The following is a 17,511-nucleotide window of genomic DNA, read 5'->3' as shown; positions in this document are numbered from 1 at the left end:
ATCAAAGGCTTTGGTGTAGTCAAGAAAGCAGATGTTTTTCTGGAAGTCTGCTTTTTCAATGATCCAACAGATGTTGGCAATTTGATCTCTGGCTCCTCTGCCTTTTCTAAATCCAGCTTGAACATCTGGAAGTTCACGGTTCACGTACTATTGAAGCCTTGCTTGGAGAATTTTGAGCATTACTTTGCTAATGTGTGAGATGAGTGCAACTGTGTGGTAGGTAGAACATTCTTTGGCATTGCCTTTCTTTGGGATTGGAATGAAATTGACCTTTTTCAGTCTTGTGGACACTGCTGAATTTTCCAAATTTGCAGGCATATTGAGTGCAGCACTTTAACAGCATCATCTCTTAGGACTTGGAATAGTTCAGCTGGAATTCTGTCACTTCCACTAGCTTTGTTTGTAGTGATGCTTCCTAAGGCCCACTTGACTTTGGACTCCAGGATGTCTGGCTCTAGGTGAGTGATCACACCATCATGGTTATCTGGGTCATGAAGATACTATTTTGTATAATTCTTCTGTGTATTCCTGCCACCTCTTCTTAATATCTTCTGCTTCCATTAGATCCATACCATCTCTGTCCTTTATTGTGCCTATCTTTGCATGAAATGCTCCCTTGGTATCTCTAATTTTCTTGAAGAGATCTCTAGTCTTTCCCCTTCTATTGTTTTCCTGTATTTCTTTGCATTGATCCCTGAGGAAGGCTTTCTTATTTCTCCTTGCTATTCTTTGGAAGTCTGCATTCAGATGAATATATCTTTCCTTTTCTTTTTTGCCTTTCACTTTTCTTCTTTTCTCAGTTATTTGTAAGGCCTCCTCAGACAACCATTTTGCCTTTTTGCATTTCTTTTCCTTGGGGGTGGTCTTGATCATGGACGGCCTCCTATACAATGTCACGAACCTCTGTCCAGGGTTCTTCAGGCACTCTGTCTATCAGATCTAATCCCTTGAATGTATTTGTCACTTCCACTTTGATTTAGGTCATACATGAATGGTCTAGTGGTTTTCCCTACTTTCTTCAATTTAAATCTGCATTTGGCAATAAGGAGTTCATGATCTGAGCCACAGTCAGCTCCCAGTCTTGTTTTTGCTGACTGTATAGAGCTTTTCCATCTTCGGTTGTGAAGAATATAAATCAATCTGTTTTTGGTGTTGGCCATCTGGTGATGTCCATGTGTAGAGTCATCTCTTGTGTTGTTGGAAGAAGGTGTTTGCTGTGACCAGTGCGTTCTCTTGGCAAAAATCTTTTAGCCTTTGCCCTGCTTCATTTTGTACTCCAAGGCCAAACTTGCCTGTTACTCCAGGTATCTCCTGACTTCCTACTTTTGCATTCCAGTCCCCTATGGTGAAAAGGACATCTTTTATTGGTGTTAGTTCTAGAAGGTCTTGTAGGTCATCATAGAAATGTTCAACTTCAGCTTCTTCGGCATTAGGGATTGGGCACAGACTTGGATTACTGTGATATTGAATGATTTGCCTTGGAAATGAACAGAGATCATTCTGGCAGTTTTGAGATAGCACCCAAGTACTGCATTTTGGACTCTTTTGTGGACTACTTTTGAGGGCTACTTCATTTCTTCTAAGGGATTCTTAGAAGAAATTAAGAGATATAGTTCACATATCATGTATATCAGTCATTAAAGTGCACAGTTCCGTGGTTTTTAGTACACGCACACGTATATGCAGCTGTTGCTGCTGCTGCTGCTAAGTTGCCTCAGTCGTGTCCGACTCTGTGCGGCCCCACAGACAGTGCCCAGCAGGCTCCCCCATCCCTGGGACTTTCCGGGCAAGAACTGGAGTGCGGCCACCGCACCCATTGCCACAGTCAAGTTTAGGGCATCTCTGTCCCTTCAAAAAGGAAGCTCACCCATATTAGCTAGCCCACCTAGCTGTGGGTTTGTTTTGGGTTGCTTTTTTGTTTTTGAGTCCTTAGTATTTTAGGTTCTTTGTATAACATGTTTTTCATCATAATGTCAACGTTTTACTTTCTACATCTATTGATATGCTTATTTTTCTCTTTAACACGTAGAGATCAGGAAATTACGTTGACAAATTACTGTGTTACTGAGATAAGTGCAGTTTAGCTATGAGGCTCTACTTTACGCAGAATTGGATTCGATTTTTGAGCCCTTCATTTCAGACTTCTTGCATCTACCTTCACTGAGCCAACAGAGTGCCTGTTGTGCGCCAGGCAACCTTCAGGCACTTATGATCATAAGCAGGCAAAACAAAGCCCCTGCCTCACAGAGCTATGGAGGGAGAGAGAGCTCGGAAGAGGAGCCAGGAGGCTCAGATGGAATCTGACCTTCTGATCGACTGCTGTCCTAACACAGGCCTCCAGGACACCCGTCACCCACTCAAGATACTTTGAGACACCAACCCAGAAATGCCTGGTGGTGCCATCCCTGAAGGATACACATCTGTACACATCTGTAGCCCTCAGAGGGCCATAGTCCAATGGGTCGCAAAGAGTCAGACATGACTGAATGCCCATGCACTTATTGACAATGAATTTTTTATGATTTTGTTATCTTGGTATGTCGGTTTTCTGTTTCACTAACATCTGCTCTTAGCATTATTTTTTTCCTGCTTTCAGTTTCTCTTTGGTTTACTCTATTATTCTTTTTTTTTTTTTTTTAGTTTTTAAGATGAGTGTTTAACATATTTATTTTCAGCCATTCTCTTATTTTTAGTCGTTTTCTTATTTTGATAGTTGCTTCTAAGATTCTAAATTTTTCTCTAAGCATTGCTTCAAACTCATCCTCTTAAGTTTTGCTAATTATTATTCAGTTCTAAGTATTCTGTACTATTCACTGTGATGTCTTCTTCAACGCAATCCCTCAGCTTTCAAATATGGGGACGATTTTATGCGATTGTTTACTGGTAGTTTCCATTTATTTAAGTAATGCCAAGGATGTGCTCTGGGACTTCCCTGGTGGTCCAGTGGTTAAGACGCCACGTTCCAATCCAGGGGGTGCAGATTCGATCCCTGGACAGGGAAATATGATCCCACATGTCACAGAGTGTGGCCAAATTTTAAATAAATAAGTAAAACTTGTTTTTTATAAGAAGCATGTTTACTGTAGGAGAGCAATTCTTTAATACTTGTAGGGATCTCCTGAATGACTTAACAAGTGATCAGTTTCTGCAGAAGTCCTCTGTGCCCTGAATGAGCGTTTTATCCACCATCAGTTGTAGGCATCAGCTGATTCCTGATCCTTCCTAATCTCATCAGCTTCATCCTTCCATTTGCTGGAAATATATATCCCTGAAAAGAGAGTGGGCTTTTTGTTTCTCTTTGTAATTCTGTCAATCTTTGCTTTTGGGGGCCGTGTTCTTACACTGAATCTCCCCTTTATTGTTATGCAGATGCAGTTGCTTCTTTTTAAGAAAGCTTTCTTTCACCTTCTATTTTGGCTGATGTTACTACTACACCAGCTTTCTCTAGGTTAATGTTAACTTAGTTTATCTTTTCGGAGACGGCGATGGCACCCCACTCCAGTACTCTTGCCTGGAGAATCCCATGGACGGGGGAGCCTGGCAGGCTGCAGTCCATGGGGTGGCGAAGAGTCGGACACGACTGAGCGACTTCACTTTCACTTTTCACTTTCATGCATTGGAGAAGGAAATGGCAACGCACTCCAGTGTTCTTGCCTGGAGAATCCCAGGGACGGGGGAGCCTGGTGGGCTGCCGTCCATGGGGTCGCACAGAGTCGGACACGACTAAAGCAACTTAGCAGCAACAGCAGCAGTTTATCTTTTTTTTGTATTCATTTAATTTTAAAGTATGTATTATTTCACACATTCAGAAAGGTACAATGAATAATATTTAAAGCTCTGTGTACCTACTCCCAGCTTAAGAAATAACACATTAAAATGTAGCTGAAGGGGAAGGGGATTCAAGAGCGAAGGGACATATGGACACCAAAGGCTAATTCATGCTGAGGTATGGCAGAAATCAAACCAATACTGTAAAGCAATTAGCCTTCAATTAAAAATAAATACATTTTGAAAAATACAAAAAAAAATTTTTTATTAATGTTTTCTTTTTTTTATTTTTTTTTAATTTTATTTTATTTAACTTTACAATATTGTATTGGTTTTGCCATATATCAAAATGAATCTGCCACAGGTATACATGTGTTCCCCATCCTGAAACCTCCTCCCTCCTCCCTCCCCATACCATCCCTCTGGGTCGTCCCAGTGCACCAGCCCCAAGCATCCAGTATCCTGCATCGAACCTGGACTGACGACTCATTTCATATATGATATTATACATATTTCAATAAAAGCATTCAATATTTGCTTTGCGTTACCTCATGGCTAACAGCAATGTATAAGGTAATATGGAAAAAAATAAAATTAGCTAATATAAAAAAAAATGTACCTGAAGGTCCTTGAGTAGAAATCCTCAGTCTCATTCTTCCTCTCCACACACCCACCTAGCCCTGACTTTGGTGTTAATCATTCCCATGCAGGCTTTTATACTTCTATTTGTATATATACCATAAACAATATTGTTACACAGTATGTTTGGAAACAAGATGTTTTCATCCTTATATAAATAGTATCATATGCTAAACCATAATGGGAAAGAATGGAAAAAAGAATATATATATATATATGCATATGTATATGTATAACTGAGTCACTTTGCTATACAGCAGAAATGAACATAACACTGTAAATCAACTCTACTTCAATTTTTAAAGTTAATTAAAAATTATCATATGATTTGCATTATTCTGAATCTTGCTTTTTTTAGATTAACATTGCTTCTGATCCATGTTAATACAGCTAATTCCAGGTCATTCATTTATGGTCCTGCTGCCCAGACAGAATACACTCTTCTTATCACTCTCCTGAGGATGAAGTGTGAAGAGGTGTCCAGGGTTTCGCTACCATATGTGATGCTGCCTCAGTGGTCTCGTAGGTCTCTGCGCATTTGGACAGGGACCTTCCAGGGCAGGTACCCACACAGGAACTACTCCCATGTGAGTGCTAGTGGGTTAGATACCTGACATTAGTTTCCAAAGAGATTCTATCAACCCACCAACACCACAAGGGAATCCTCATTTCTCCACATCCTCTCTAAAACTTGGGGCTTCCCTTGTGGCTCAGCTGGTAAAGAATCCACCTGCAATGTGGGAGACCTGGGTTCAATCCATGGGTTGGGTAGATCCCCTGGAGAAGGAAAAGGCTACCCACAGCAGTATTCTGGCCTAGAGAATTCTATGGACTGTATAGTCCATGGGGGTCACAAAGAGCTGGACATGACTGAGTGACCTTCACTTTCACTTTCTCTAAAACTTGAGACTGTTAGGTTTCTTAATTTCAGCTGAACTGAGAAGTGGGTTTCATTTGCATTTCCCTGACTTCAAGTAATAGCTGACGGCTTTTACAGGTCTGCTCTTCAGCCCACTTTCCTATCCTGAGTTCCTTCTTACACACTTTGCCCTTTCCTGCTGCATGTTCCTGCTGCTGTTTTCCCTTTTTGATTTGTGGAAGTTTTTATTTATTTTGCTTGCTCTGCTCAGTTGTTCAGTCATGTCTGACTTTTTTTAGCCCTATGGACTGCAGCCCGCCACACTCCTCTGCCCATGGAATTTTCCAGCAAGAACATTGAAGCGGGTTGTTGTTTCCTACTCCAGGACATCTTCCCAACCTGCAGATGGAAACCGTGTCTCTTGAGTCTCCTGCATTGGCAGGTGGATTTTTTACCACTAGCGCCACCTGGGAAGCCCTTGTTCTGGTTGCTGGTTATTTATTCTGGTCGCTGTTTATTGGCTGATGCTGTGGAAATGTCTGCTCCAGCCTATGACTTATCTGACATTCTATGGTGATTTTTGGATGCATAAATTTGTATTTCAATAGTCAAATCTTCAAAGGTTTCATTTATGATCTGTGCATTTTTATCTCTTCCTTAAGAAGGCCCTCACTTAGGAACAGTACTCTCCTGTACATTCTAAAATTTGAAATTTGCTTTTCACATTTATGTCTTAATTCATCTGAGCTGATTTTCAAATCTGCTACGAGGTGGAAATCCAACTTCCTTTTTTTCTCTATGGATAACCAAACTGTCCCACACCATCTGCAGCGACAACACAAGTGTTCTGAGTACATAAATATTTCATCTGTGAATAATGACATTTTTATTTCTTCCTTGGCAATCCTGAGAAATTTTATTCCATCTTTTTCTTATTCTAGTGCACCAAGACCACTGATACTGGCAAGTCTGCTAAGAGCTTCTGTCTGGAAGAGTGCTGGGTTTTATCAAACACACACAGAGTACAGGGTGTGATGCACCCCCACACACTCATCACCCAGCTTCCACAATTAACACAGTTTGCTCATCTCATTCCGTCTGCTTCTCACTCTGGTGCTTGGTTGTGCTTTTGCTGGAGCTCAGATGCTCCTTCTGATCACACATTCTAGAGCTCAGATGTTCTTTCTGGTGGTACACTCTAGAGCTCAGATGCTTTTTCTGGTGGTACATTCTAGAGCTCAGATGCGCTTTCTGGTGGTACACTCTAGAGCTCAGATGCTTTTTCTGGTGGTACATTCTAGAGCTCAGATGCGCTTTCTGGTGGTACATTCTAGAGCTCAGATGCGCTTTCTGGTGGTACACTCTAGAGCTCAGATGCTCTTTCTGATGGCACACTCTTTTCCTTCTTCAGTCTGTTAAGATGATGAGTTACAGTAATAGACTTTCTAATGTTAAGTCATCTTGTATTTCTAGGGTAAATTTTGCATTTCTAGGGTAAATTCAAGTTGATCATAAAGATAATCTTTAAGGACATCCAGGTTGGATTGGTTCTTATTTCCCTCAGGATGTCTTATCTTTCTCTGTGTGATGGTAATATATTTTTTTCTTCTCTCATATTGTCTTTGTCTGGCATTTTCATATCAAAATTAGTCCAGTTTCATAAAGGGTGGGATTTCCTTTTTATCTTCTCTGGAGTCATCTGTATAAAATTGGAGTAATCGTTCTTAAACAGTTGGCAGAATTCACTTGTTAAACTGTCAGTGTGGTAGCCAGGATAGGTAGATTTTTCAGTTACCATCCATAAATTATTCCCTTTCTGCAGCCATCTGGGCTTTCTGCTTCCTCCTGGGTTACTGCATCCCCCGCCTCCGCTGCCCTAAAGGCGCCCACGTCGCGCCTGAGGTGCTCTCAGCAGTCAGCTGCAAGTCCCGGCGACTCCTGGACGTGTCTCCACCACCTCAGATCGTGCTCACTTCTAGAACGACAGGGGCTGTCCTCCAGTGTTTTAGTTACTTTTCCCCAACCTCCTGCCATCAGACTGGCATTCTTCACAGGAAATCCTTCTTTCTACAACAGATTTTAAGATTTTCTCTTTACTGGGCAGTGTCCAGGTTTCAGCTCTTTCTGGAAGGTCACTGGCACCTTCTCTGCCCCTCTGAGCTGCAGTGGGCTCAGGTCCTCCACGCCTGCCAGCTCCCCCATTCTCACGAGGATCACATCAGTGTACGGTTCACCCTCTATTTGTTTATTTAAGTAGCTGTATTTTTACTTCCAGGATTGCCAGTTATTTGTCATATTAACCATGAACACCTTATTGCCAAATTCAGACTTAAATTGAAGAAAGTAGGGAAAACCACTAGACCATTCAGGTATGACCTAAATCAAATCCCTTATGATTATACAGTGGAAGTGAGAAATAGATTTAAGGGCCTAGATCTGATAGATAGAGTGCCTGATGAACTATGGATGGAGGTTCGTGACATTCTACAGGAGACAGGGATCAAGACCATTCCCATAGAAAAGAAATGCAAAAAAGCAAAATGGCTGTCTGGGGAGGCCTTACAAATAGCTGTGAAAAGAAGAGAAGCGAAAAGCAAAGGAGAAAAGGAAAGATATAAACATCTGAATGCAGAGTTCCAAAGAATAGCAAGAAGAAATAAGAAAGCCTTCTTCAGCGATCAATGCAAAGAAATAGAGGAAAACAACAGAATGGGAAAGACTAGGGATCTCTTCAAGAAAACCAGAGATACCAAAGGAACATTTCATGCAAAGATGGGCTCGATAAAGGACAGAAATGGTATGGACCTAACAGAAGCAGAAGATATTAAGAAGAGATGGCAAGAATACACAGAAGAACTGTACAAAAAAGATCTTCACGACCCAGGTAAACATGATGGTGTGATCACTGACCTAGAGCCAGACATCCTGGAATATGAAGTCAAGTGGGCCTTAGAAAGCATCACTACGAACAAAGCTAGTGGAGGTGATGGAATTCCAGTTGAGCTATTCCAAATCCTGAAAGATGATGCTGTGAAAGTGCTGCACTCAATATGCCAGCACATTTGGAAAACTCAGCAGTGGCCACAGGACTGGAAAAGGTCGGTTTTCATTCCAATCCCAAAGAAAGGCAATGCCAAAGAATGCTCAAACTACCACACAACTGCACTCATCTCACACGCTAGTAAAGTCATGCTCAAAATTCTCCAAGCCAGGCTTCAGCAATATGTGAACCGTGAACTTCCTGATGTTCAAGCTGGTTTTAGAAAAGGCAGAGGAACCAGAGATCAAATTGCCAACATCTGCTGGATCATGGAAAAAGCAAAAGAGTTCCAGAAAAACATCTATTTCTGCTTTATTGACTATGCCAAAGCCTTTGACTGTGTGGATCACAATAAACTGTGGAAAATTCTGGAAGAGATGGGAATACCAGACCGCCTGATCTGCCTCTTGAGAAATGTGTATGCAGGTCAGGAAGCAACAGTTAGAACTGGACATGGAACAACAGACTGGTTCCAAATAGGAAAAGGAGTTCGTCAAGGCTGTATATTGTCACCCTGTTTATTTAACTTATATGCAGAGTACATCATGAGAAACGCTGGACTGGAAGAAACACAAGCTGGAATCAAGATTGCCGGGAGAAATATCAATAACCTCAGATATGCAGATGACACCACCCTTATGGCAGAAAGTGAAGAGGAACTCAAAAGCCTCTTGATGAAAGTGAAAGTGGAGAATGAAAAAGTTGGCTTAAAGCTCAACATTCAGAAAACGAAGATCATGGCATCCGGTCCCACCACTTCATGGGAAATAGATGGGGAAACAGTGGAAACAGTGTCAGACTTTATTTTTCTGGGCTCCAAAATCACTACAGATGGTGACTGCAGCCATGAAATTAAAAGACGCTTACTCCTTGGAAGGAAAGTTATGACCAACCTAGATAGCATATTCAAAAGCAGAGACATTCCTTTGTCAACAAAGGTTCGTCTAGTCAAGGCTATGGTTTTTCCTGTGGTCATGTATGGATGTGAGAGTTGGACTGTGAAGAAGGCTGAGCACTGAAGAATTGATGCTTTTGAACTGTGGTGTTGGAGAAGACTCTTGAGAGTCCCTTGGACTGCAAGGAGATCCAACCAGTCCATTCTGAAGGAGATCGGTCCTGGGTGTTCTTTGGAAGGAATGATGCTGAAGCTGAAACTCCAGTACTTTGGCCACCTCATGCGAAGAGTTGACTCGTTGGAAAAGACTCTTATGCTAGGAGGGATTGGGGGCAGGAGGAGAAGGGGACGACAGAGGATGAGATGGCTGGATGGCATCACTGACTCGATGGATGTGAGTCTCAGTGAACTCCGGGAGTTGGTGATGGACAGGGAGGCCTGGCATGCTGCGATTCATGGGGTCGCAAAGAGTCGGACACGACTGAGCGACTGATCTCTGATCTGAACCCAATATTCTTGGTTCTGAGGTGCCTCTCTTCATTTAACCTTTAGCTATTTGAGGGTTGAAGGCGCCTGCATTCGCCTGCTGTTTCCGTGTCTTAGGAACAGATCCCCTCCACCTGTGGGCATGGTTGGCGCTCTTCCACGGGGTCAGCCTCACTGGGAGCAGAGTTCAAGCTGTCCTCCCACCCCACCCCACCCCTGTCACGTGCCTCCCTGTGCCCTCTCCAACGCCATTCAGAAGCAGGGGCTCCACCCTGGGCTCTCAGGCCATCGGCCCGGTGTCATCCTGAGAGTGTTATATGCCTGTCCCTGGCGATCTACTTGGCCTCCTCCAGCCTTAACTACTCTCTCAGCCGCCTTAAATGGCCAGACACTGCTCTGAGTCATCTGTGGACGACTTGACAAAGACAGTAAGAAGGGCAATGTGCTCACGGGCACCCCAACCCTTTGAGCTCAGAGGAGGAGAAGCCATAGGACTTGAGGTGGGGTCAGATGCGAAGCGGGCGGCGGCAGTGCAGGGTCTGGAGTCCTGTCAGGCCGGGAGAGGACGACCCTCTGGAAGGAGAGGCTCTACCCACTGTCCCTGGGGGTGGAGGAGCTGCAGGGCTTCCCCATGTCGGGAGGGCTCAGGGCTCGGGGGGTGAAGTCACTCTGTCAGCAAGTGGTTCAAAGAGTCGGCTGGAAAGTCCCCTTCCTGTGAGAGGGGCCGCAAGGTCCTTGCTGCTCACACTCGTCGTGGCTCCAGCAGTGGCTGAGGGCGGGCAGGGCCCTGTCCAGACTGCCTGAGGTGTGGGGGCTTCTCTGAGCTCCATCACGGGCGCCCACCCCGCCCTGGTCCTGCTTGGTCTCAGACGTGGCCAAGGGCACTGTGTGGACAGAGACGTTTGCCTTATCACGTGGGGGAGGCCCGTCGTGGAGGCGCAAGGGAGCCATAGCTCTGTGATGAGGAGAGCGCTCAACCAAGAGAGTTCTCAGGAGGGAACACAGATGCCACCGAGAATGGGGCCCCGACCTACATGCCCCCAGGGGCTTCGGGGAGTGTGTGTTCAGATACAAGCAGAGCCGAGGGGCTGCTGGGCCAAGCCCCTGGAGGGAGAAGCCTGGGGACAGCTTTCCGCCACGTTTGCAAAGGACAAAGACAACTGCCATCAGCTCCAGGTCTCCGGCAGAGAGTCAAGTGGCGACCGAAGCCAGGGCCTCCCGGGGCATCCACACGCCCCTGGTAGGCTCGTTCCCGAGCCGGGTCCCAACCAGGGCCTGACATCAGAGGCCCGCTCTGCCTGCGTCCTCGCGGGCACTGAGGGGCTGACGGCAGGCTGCCTCCCCCACGCTCACAAAGCCCCGTGGCCACGACTTAGTCCAGAGCCGGGAGCCTTACCTGGAAGACAGTGAGGATGGCGGCAGGGAAGGTGTCAAAGTTGGTTGTCGGAGTCTCATCCTGGAAGTTGAACCTGAGAAGAACAAGGGTCTTGGACAGGCAGAGGCAGGTCCACTGGGCCCAGGAGGGCTGGCACCTGGAGGCTGTGTCTGGGCCAGCAGCCCTTCTTGGGGCCTTTGTGGGGGAAGCAGAGTGGGAGCCCAGCAGCACTGTCCCCTGAGCACTGCCCCTAGGGGGCCCGGCCTCACTTACTGTCCCCCAAAGAGCTGCATGCCCAGCAGAGCGAAGACCACGATGAAGAGGAAGAGCAGGAAGAGCAGGCTGATGATGGACTTCATGGAGTTGAGCAGGGACACCACCAGGTTCCGCAGGGAGCTCCAGTACCTGTAGGGGAAGCCTGGTCTGAGTGCACCAGGACACCGGGACCCCGAGGGCCGCCTGCGGCTTCTGGCACCTCCTGCCCTGAGGGCTCCACACGCACTTTCTCCAGGGGCCCACACCCCACCTGCACTGCACCCCACCACCTGGCCCAGGGTGACAGCAGAGACTGCACGTTCAGAGCTGGGCTTACGGGCACCTCCCACGCCGGCTCTCTGGTATCCCTCCTCTGCAGCTACACCTGCCTGCATCCCTCAGCTCCCCTAGGCCAGCACGCAGGAAGTGAGGGCCACAGCTGTGCGTCCTAGCCGTGCAGGAGAAGGGGCCGCACTGGAGCGTCCATCAGTACCACCACCCTCAGCGGGCAGGTTTGCACACAGAGTCTCAGCAAAGCAGGCTGGGCTTTGGTGCCCCCCAGGGCCCGAGCCACGTAGCACGGAGCAGCCCTCCAGGCTTGACACCCCTCCAGCCCACCCCTCAAATGCTCCTGGGGGCCAGAGACCATGGCCCTCTCATTCAGCTGAACCCCTGTGCCTCACAGGCCCCCTGCAGTCTGCGGATAAGTCTTGCCGCGGGCTTGCTAGGTAATGGGCCCCTCCAGCTGCAACCCCAGGAAAGCCCAAGCCCCAGGGAGACACGCCATGTGCCTCTCTGTGTTAGCACTTGCTGTCCTCCAACCTGGCCTGGGGAGAGGCCTGGGACATCCCTGAGCCCTCGTCCCCAGGGCTGTGTCACAGAGACCCACTACTCTCTTACTGGGTGCACGAGAGTTAATAAGAGATGGGCTAGAAGACTCCAGAAAGCCTTCTCCTGATGGGCAGGGTCTAGGTCAGGACAAGAGCCACCCACTTTCCAGGAGGAAATAGAGCTGCTAAGATGCCAGGCCCACAGCCAAGGTGCAGGCAGCACGGCACCACCTCCTGGAGCCCTGCTCCTGCGGAAGCAGCGGAGGACGCAGGGCAGGTGGTGGGAGCACCCAGAAGCATCTGTGGGCCAAGCCAGACAGGAGTCCTGTCCCAAACTCCTCCGCATTACCCCACCCTGACTTTGAACGGCCTCAGGTGTGGATTTAAAACAGACTAGAAAAGATCTAGTCCAGCCTCCCCAGGAGGCTGAGGAAGTCACTGAAGGTGCTTGGAAGCGGGCCACCTGCATAGGCTCAGTCTGGACCATCCCACAGCCGTCATGAGCTGGGCATGTGTGGCCTCATGCTGCAGGTGCCCTGGACTGGGAGCCTCAGAGCCTCGGGGTGGCTTGGGACCCACGGTGGGGCCACGATGCCCGTGGCCAGCAGGGCGAGGGCAGCTCTGCCGCCGTGACAGCCATGGACGGGGCAGCCCCTCCCACTGCCGTGCCGGCAGAGGGGCAGCTTCAGCCCCCTCATGCGCAGACGGGAGCAACCTTCCTCCAGGGCTGTGGAGCCAAGTGGGATGAACCTGAACACACGGTCAGGCCCGCGTCCTATCACTGAGGATGGCCAGCAGGGTCAGCCCTGAGTGGAAAAGGCAGACCTGGGAGTTCAGGTCAGAAAGTCCGAGTCCCGCTGGGGCCAGGACAGCAGCTGCAAGGCAGGTAAGCACACTTGGGGGCAGCAAGATAGGAAACCTCTATCTGATAACCTCTGTTTTCTCCATTAACTAGGGAATAGTCACCCTTTGAGGTTGAAAGATGGGCTCATGGGTTTCAAGACAGGAGCCAGTGTGAAACTGTGGGGAACAAGCTGAGAAAACCAGAAATGCTGGGGCAGTGCTGCGCCTGAAAACAGCCCCGCGGATAGACGGGCCACGGGGGCCCAGACGAAATCACGCTGGGCTGCCAGCCTCGCGCTCACTGCTCTGTGGCTGTTGTCTCTTTACCCAGTGAAAAGCCACAGGAAGAGATTCCGGACGGCTGCGCGCAAGGCCCCTGCCGCACATCCGTGCGCCCCGGGAGTGGGGTGGGAGTGCCTCGTCCCTGTGCTCTGGGGGCAGCGGGGAGGTCCTGTCTGTGTGCAGGATGTTGGGGAGTCCCTGTCCGCGTGCTCCAGGGCTGGGGGCACAGGCAGCATGGGAGCCGGGCCAACACAGGTGCTGCTCCTGGGGACGTGCTCTACCACGCCCAGGAGCTAAGGAGGAGGAACTCCCCTCACGGACCCCTCCCCAGGAACTCCCCCTCCAGCCCTGGAGGAACTCCTCCCCACCCCCGGAGCACAGGGAATCCCCACCCCCCACACCCCCAGAGCACATGGACGACAGGAATCCGTCCCCCAACTCCGGAGCACACGGCAGGAACCACCGCCCCCGTCAGCACATGGACGACATACTTGGTGACTTTGAAGATCCTCAGCAGCCGCAGCGCCCGCAGCACACTGATGCCGAAGGAGGTTCCTGGCTTGATGGCCGCCCAGACCACTTCGAAAATGCTCCCCACAATGACCTGCAACAGAGACAGGATCGGCCCAGGGCAGGGCTGTGGCCATGTCTCTCCGGAAGCGTCGGCCCTGGCTCCCCTGTCCGAAGCTCAAGCCAGATAAGTCAACATGAGGCAGGGGCCTCACACGGAGCTCCTGCAGCCTCTGGGAGCCACAGACGGTGCCTGTCCTTCCCCAGACACACCAGGAAGACACAGGACACAGAGTGGGTCTGGCCTGCAGGTTTCTTGGCAAACCTTAAAGACTCCTTGTGCGTGCCCCCACTGTGGTTTATCACAGCCAGGTGACCCCTCTGGGCCAGCAAACTGCCTCAGACAGCCTGGACTGTTAGGCTGTGTCCACACAGACCAGCAGACTCAGCTTCCTTGTAACATCCCCTGTTTGGTCTTGTCCCCTCTGAGACGTTCCAATTCATAACTGTATATTGTCTTCTCCCAAATATTAGGAGCCAGCAAGTGCCACCAAGGACAGACAGGGACTAGCTTGCCCTCTTGTTTCACCAAGGGTCATCCCGATCACTGACCACACTGGTGGACTGGGACTTGTGGGCAAGAGGCCTGTCCCCGCTTCCAGTCACTCCCAGCATCAGTGTGTCTGGTGCAAGGGACTCAGAAAGGACAGAGCAGTGGGGCTGGAGCACAGCGATCCCTTGCCAACAGTGCCCAGATGGAGTTCCCTCCCTGCCACTGTGCCTTGCTGGGCACACCACAGTCAGCGTGAGTGCTGCGTGCTCCTCACGCGTGTGGTTAATCCTTACTCCTGCTAACCCGGCTTCTGCAGCTGGCGTGGAGAACTCCCCTGTGAACATCAGTCTCCTAAATTCCACTTTGCTGTGTGGCTCACTCACCACCTAAGTTTGAGTCACTTCCACCCACTTCATACCAACTAAAAACACCATCGGCTTGGCATCAACATCCTCACCAAGCCTGACAAACGGTGACTGATCGGGGGCAGTGGCCTCTGCGGGCGAACACTGGTCCACGGCCTGCGTCCTGCTGTGCTGCTGCGCAGCCTTCCGCTGCCTGCCTCCCCAGCCGGGACGCAGCACGTGGCTCAGAGGACTGCAGACCTGCCCGCAGCTGCCGCGCCCACTTTGACCCTACAGAGCAGCAAACGGGATAAGCTTGTCATGTCTGCCCTTGGCACTCCAACCAACACCACCAATCTTTCTCGGCATCACACGTCCCCAGGGCTGAATGCTGTCATTTTCTAAATCTACTTGCTTCCCATTGTCAGTCTCCCAGTATATGTCCTATTTTACATTAATCCTCAAAATTTGCTCACATTGGTTTATAATGTAGGTGGCCTTTCAGATAGTCCCCAACGATCCCACTGCCTGGGGTTTACCCCCTTGTCCACCCCTGTCCCCTGGAAGGTAGGTTGGACCTAGTGAGCCACCCTTAGCAAACAGAACCCAACAAACATGATGGGATGGCACCTCCGAGAGGAGTTACAGGAAGACTGGGGCATTGCCTTGGTGCCCTCAGCCCTCTGAGGACAGGGAGGCAGCCTGAGCAGAGGCCCACATGACCAACAGCCACCAGAGTGGGCCTGGAGAATGTCTTCCTGAGGTCTGTCAGCAGCCACGAGCACAAGCTTGGAAGGGGCTCTCATTGAACCTCATGAGGGACCCAGTGAGCCAAAGCCCAACTGCCAACTGCCAGAATGAGAGGACAGACGCTGGCTGCTTTAAGGCACCAAACCCTGGGGTGAACTGACACCCAAAAAGGGAAGTCAACATCAGCTCTGGAAGCAGGCGCACAGTGCTGCTAAACTAGAAACCCCACGGCAGGAGTGGCTCTGGAGTCGGGGAGCAGCACATGAGTGAATGCCTGACCCACCCTTCCTTCAAGGATTCCGGACTCTGAAGACTCCGCAGGCAAGGTCTGCAGCAGGGTGAAGGGAGTCATGGGAGACTACAGAGGGGAGCAGGCAGAGAGCCCCATGGGGCCCACGGCCACACGGACAGCAGGAGACGTGCCTCCCGTGCTGGAGCTTGGCTGGGATACATCCACGCAGCGCAATGCTGCTCCTGGTCCACCCAGCCAAGAGGAGGGGCACTGAGGGAAGCTCTGTTAAGTAAAGAGAGGCCACAAGTGGCTGGCTGGGAAACTGCTCAGCCTCTCCAGAACAAATGAGGCCATGTTTAGAGATGGCATGCCATTTGAGTCAGTGCTAATGAGGTGGATGAATCAAGAGCCCATTATACGGAATGAAGTAAGTCAGAAAGAGAGAGGAAAATATCCTATATTAATACAAGCGTAAGTAGAGTCTAGAGAGCTGGCGCTGATGAGCCTCCGCCGGGGAGCAGCGGCTGCAGACAGAGAGCAGACCGAAGGGAGCTGTGCCATCCGCATGCCTGAGGCTGCTGGTTTCCCCCGGTAAGCTTCATTCCAGCTTGTGATTCATCCAACCCAGCATTTTGCACGATGTACTCTACATATATGGAGAAGGAAATGGCAACGCACTCCAGCATTCTTGCCTGGGAAATCCCACAGACAGAGGAGCCTGGTGGGCTACAGTCCCACCCAATGGGATTGCAAGAGTCGGACAAGACTTGGTGACTAAACCACCACCCCTCTGCATATACGTTAAATAAGCAGAGTAACAATATACAGCCTTGATGTATTCCTTTCCCAATTTTGAAACAATCTATTTTTCCATGTCTGATTCTAACTGTTGCTTATTGATCTGCATACAGATTTCTCAGGAGGTAGGTAAAGTGGTCTGATATTCCCATCTCTTTAAGAATTTTCCACAGTTTGTTGTGATCCACATAGTCAAAGGCTTTACCATAGTCAATGACCAAGCTAGACAGCATATTATAAAGCAGGACCATTACTTTGCCAACAAAGGTCTGTCTAGTCAAAGCTATGATTTTTCCAGTAGTCATATATGGATGTGAGAGTTGGACCATAAGGAAAGCTCAGAGCCAAAGAATTGATGCTTTTGAACTGTGGTGTTGGAGAAGACTCTTGAGAGTCCCTTGGACAGCAAGGAGATCCAACCAGTCCATCCTAAAGGAGACCAGTCCTGGGTGTTCATTGGAAGGACTGATGCTGAAGCTGAAACTCCAATACTTTAGTCACCTGATGTGAAGAACTGACTCATTGGAAAAGACCCTGATGCTGGGAAAGATTGAAGGCAGGAGGAGAAGGGGATGACAGAGGATGAGATGGTTGGATATCATCACCGACTCTACTGACATGAGTTTGAGTAAAGTCCAGGAATTGGTGAAGGGCAGGGGAGCCTGGGGTGCTACAGTCCATGGGTTGCAAAGAGCTGGACACGACTGAGCAACTAAACTGAACTGAACTGATAGTCGATGAAGTAGATATTTTTCTGATCCAGTGGATGTTGCCAATTTGATCTCTGGTTCCTCTGCCTGTTCTAAATTCAGCTTGTACATTTAGAAGTTCTTGGTTCACATACTGTTGAAGCCTAGCTTGAGCATTATCTTGCCAGCATGTGAAATGAGCACAAATGACAGAAACTGAAGAGGAACTGAAGAGCCTCTTGATGAAAGTGAAAGAGGGGAGTGAAAAGCTGGCTTAAAACTCAACATTCAAAAAGCAAAGATCATGGCATCCAGTCCCATCACTTCATGGCAAATAGATGGGGGAAAAAACGCAAACAGTGA

The 17,511-nt window shown here is 48.9% G+C and overlaps 1 protein-coding gene across 2 annotated transcripts in view; it reads right to left on the bottom strand.

Moving 5' to 3' along the window:
• Positions 1-17,511, bottom strand: part of CACNA1B (calcium voltage-gated channel subunit alpha1 B) — a 210,061-nt gene that overhangs the window by 102,529 nt on the left and 90,021 nt on the right. For both annotated transcript variants that reach the window (XM_055541721.1, XM_055541722.1), the window contains exons 13-15: positions 13,764-13,876; positions 11,336-11,467; positions 11,084-11,156 (exon numbers count right to left, since the gene is read on the bottom strand). In XM_055541721.1, coding sequence (XP_055397696.1) covers positions 11,084-11,156; positions 11,336-11,467; positions 13,764-13,876 — 318 coding nt within the window. The remainder of the gene's footprint in view (positions 1-11,083; positions 11,157-11,335; positions 11,468-13,763; positions 13,877-17,511) is intronic.

The sequence above is a fragment of the Bubalus kerabau genome, chromosome 11 (genome assembly GCF_029407905.1).
Source record: "Bubalus kerabau isolate K-KA32 ecotype Philippines breed swamp buffalo chromosome 11, PCC_UOA_SB_1v2, whole genome shotgun sequence".
In the NCBI taxonomy this organism is placed as follows: domain Eukaryota; kingdom Metazoa; phylum Chordata; class Mammalia; order Artiodactyla; family Bovidae; genus Bubalus; species Bubalus kerabau.
This window is presented reverse-complemented; position numbering and strand designations above follow the sequence as displayed.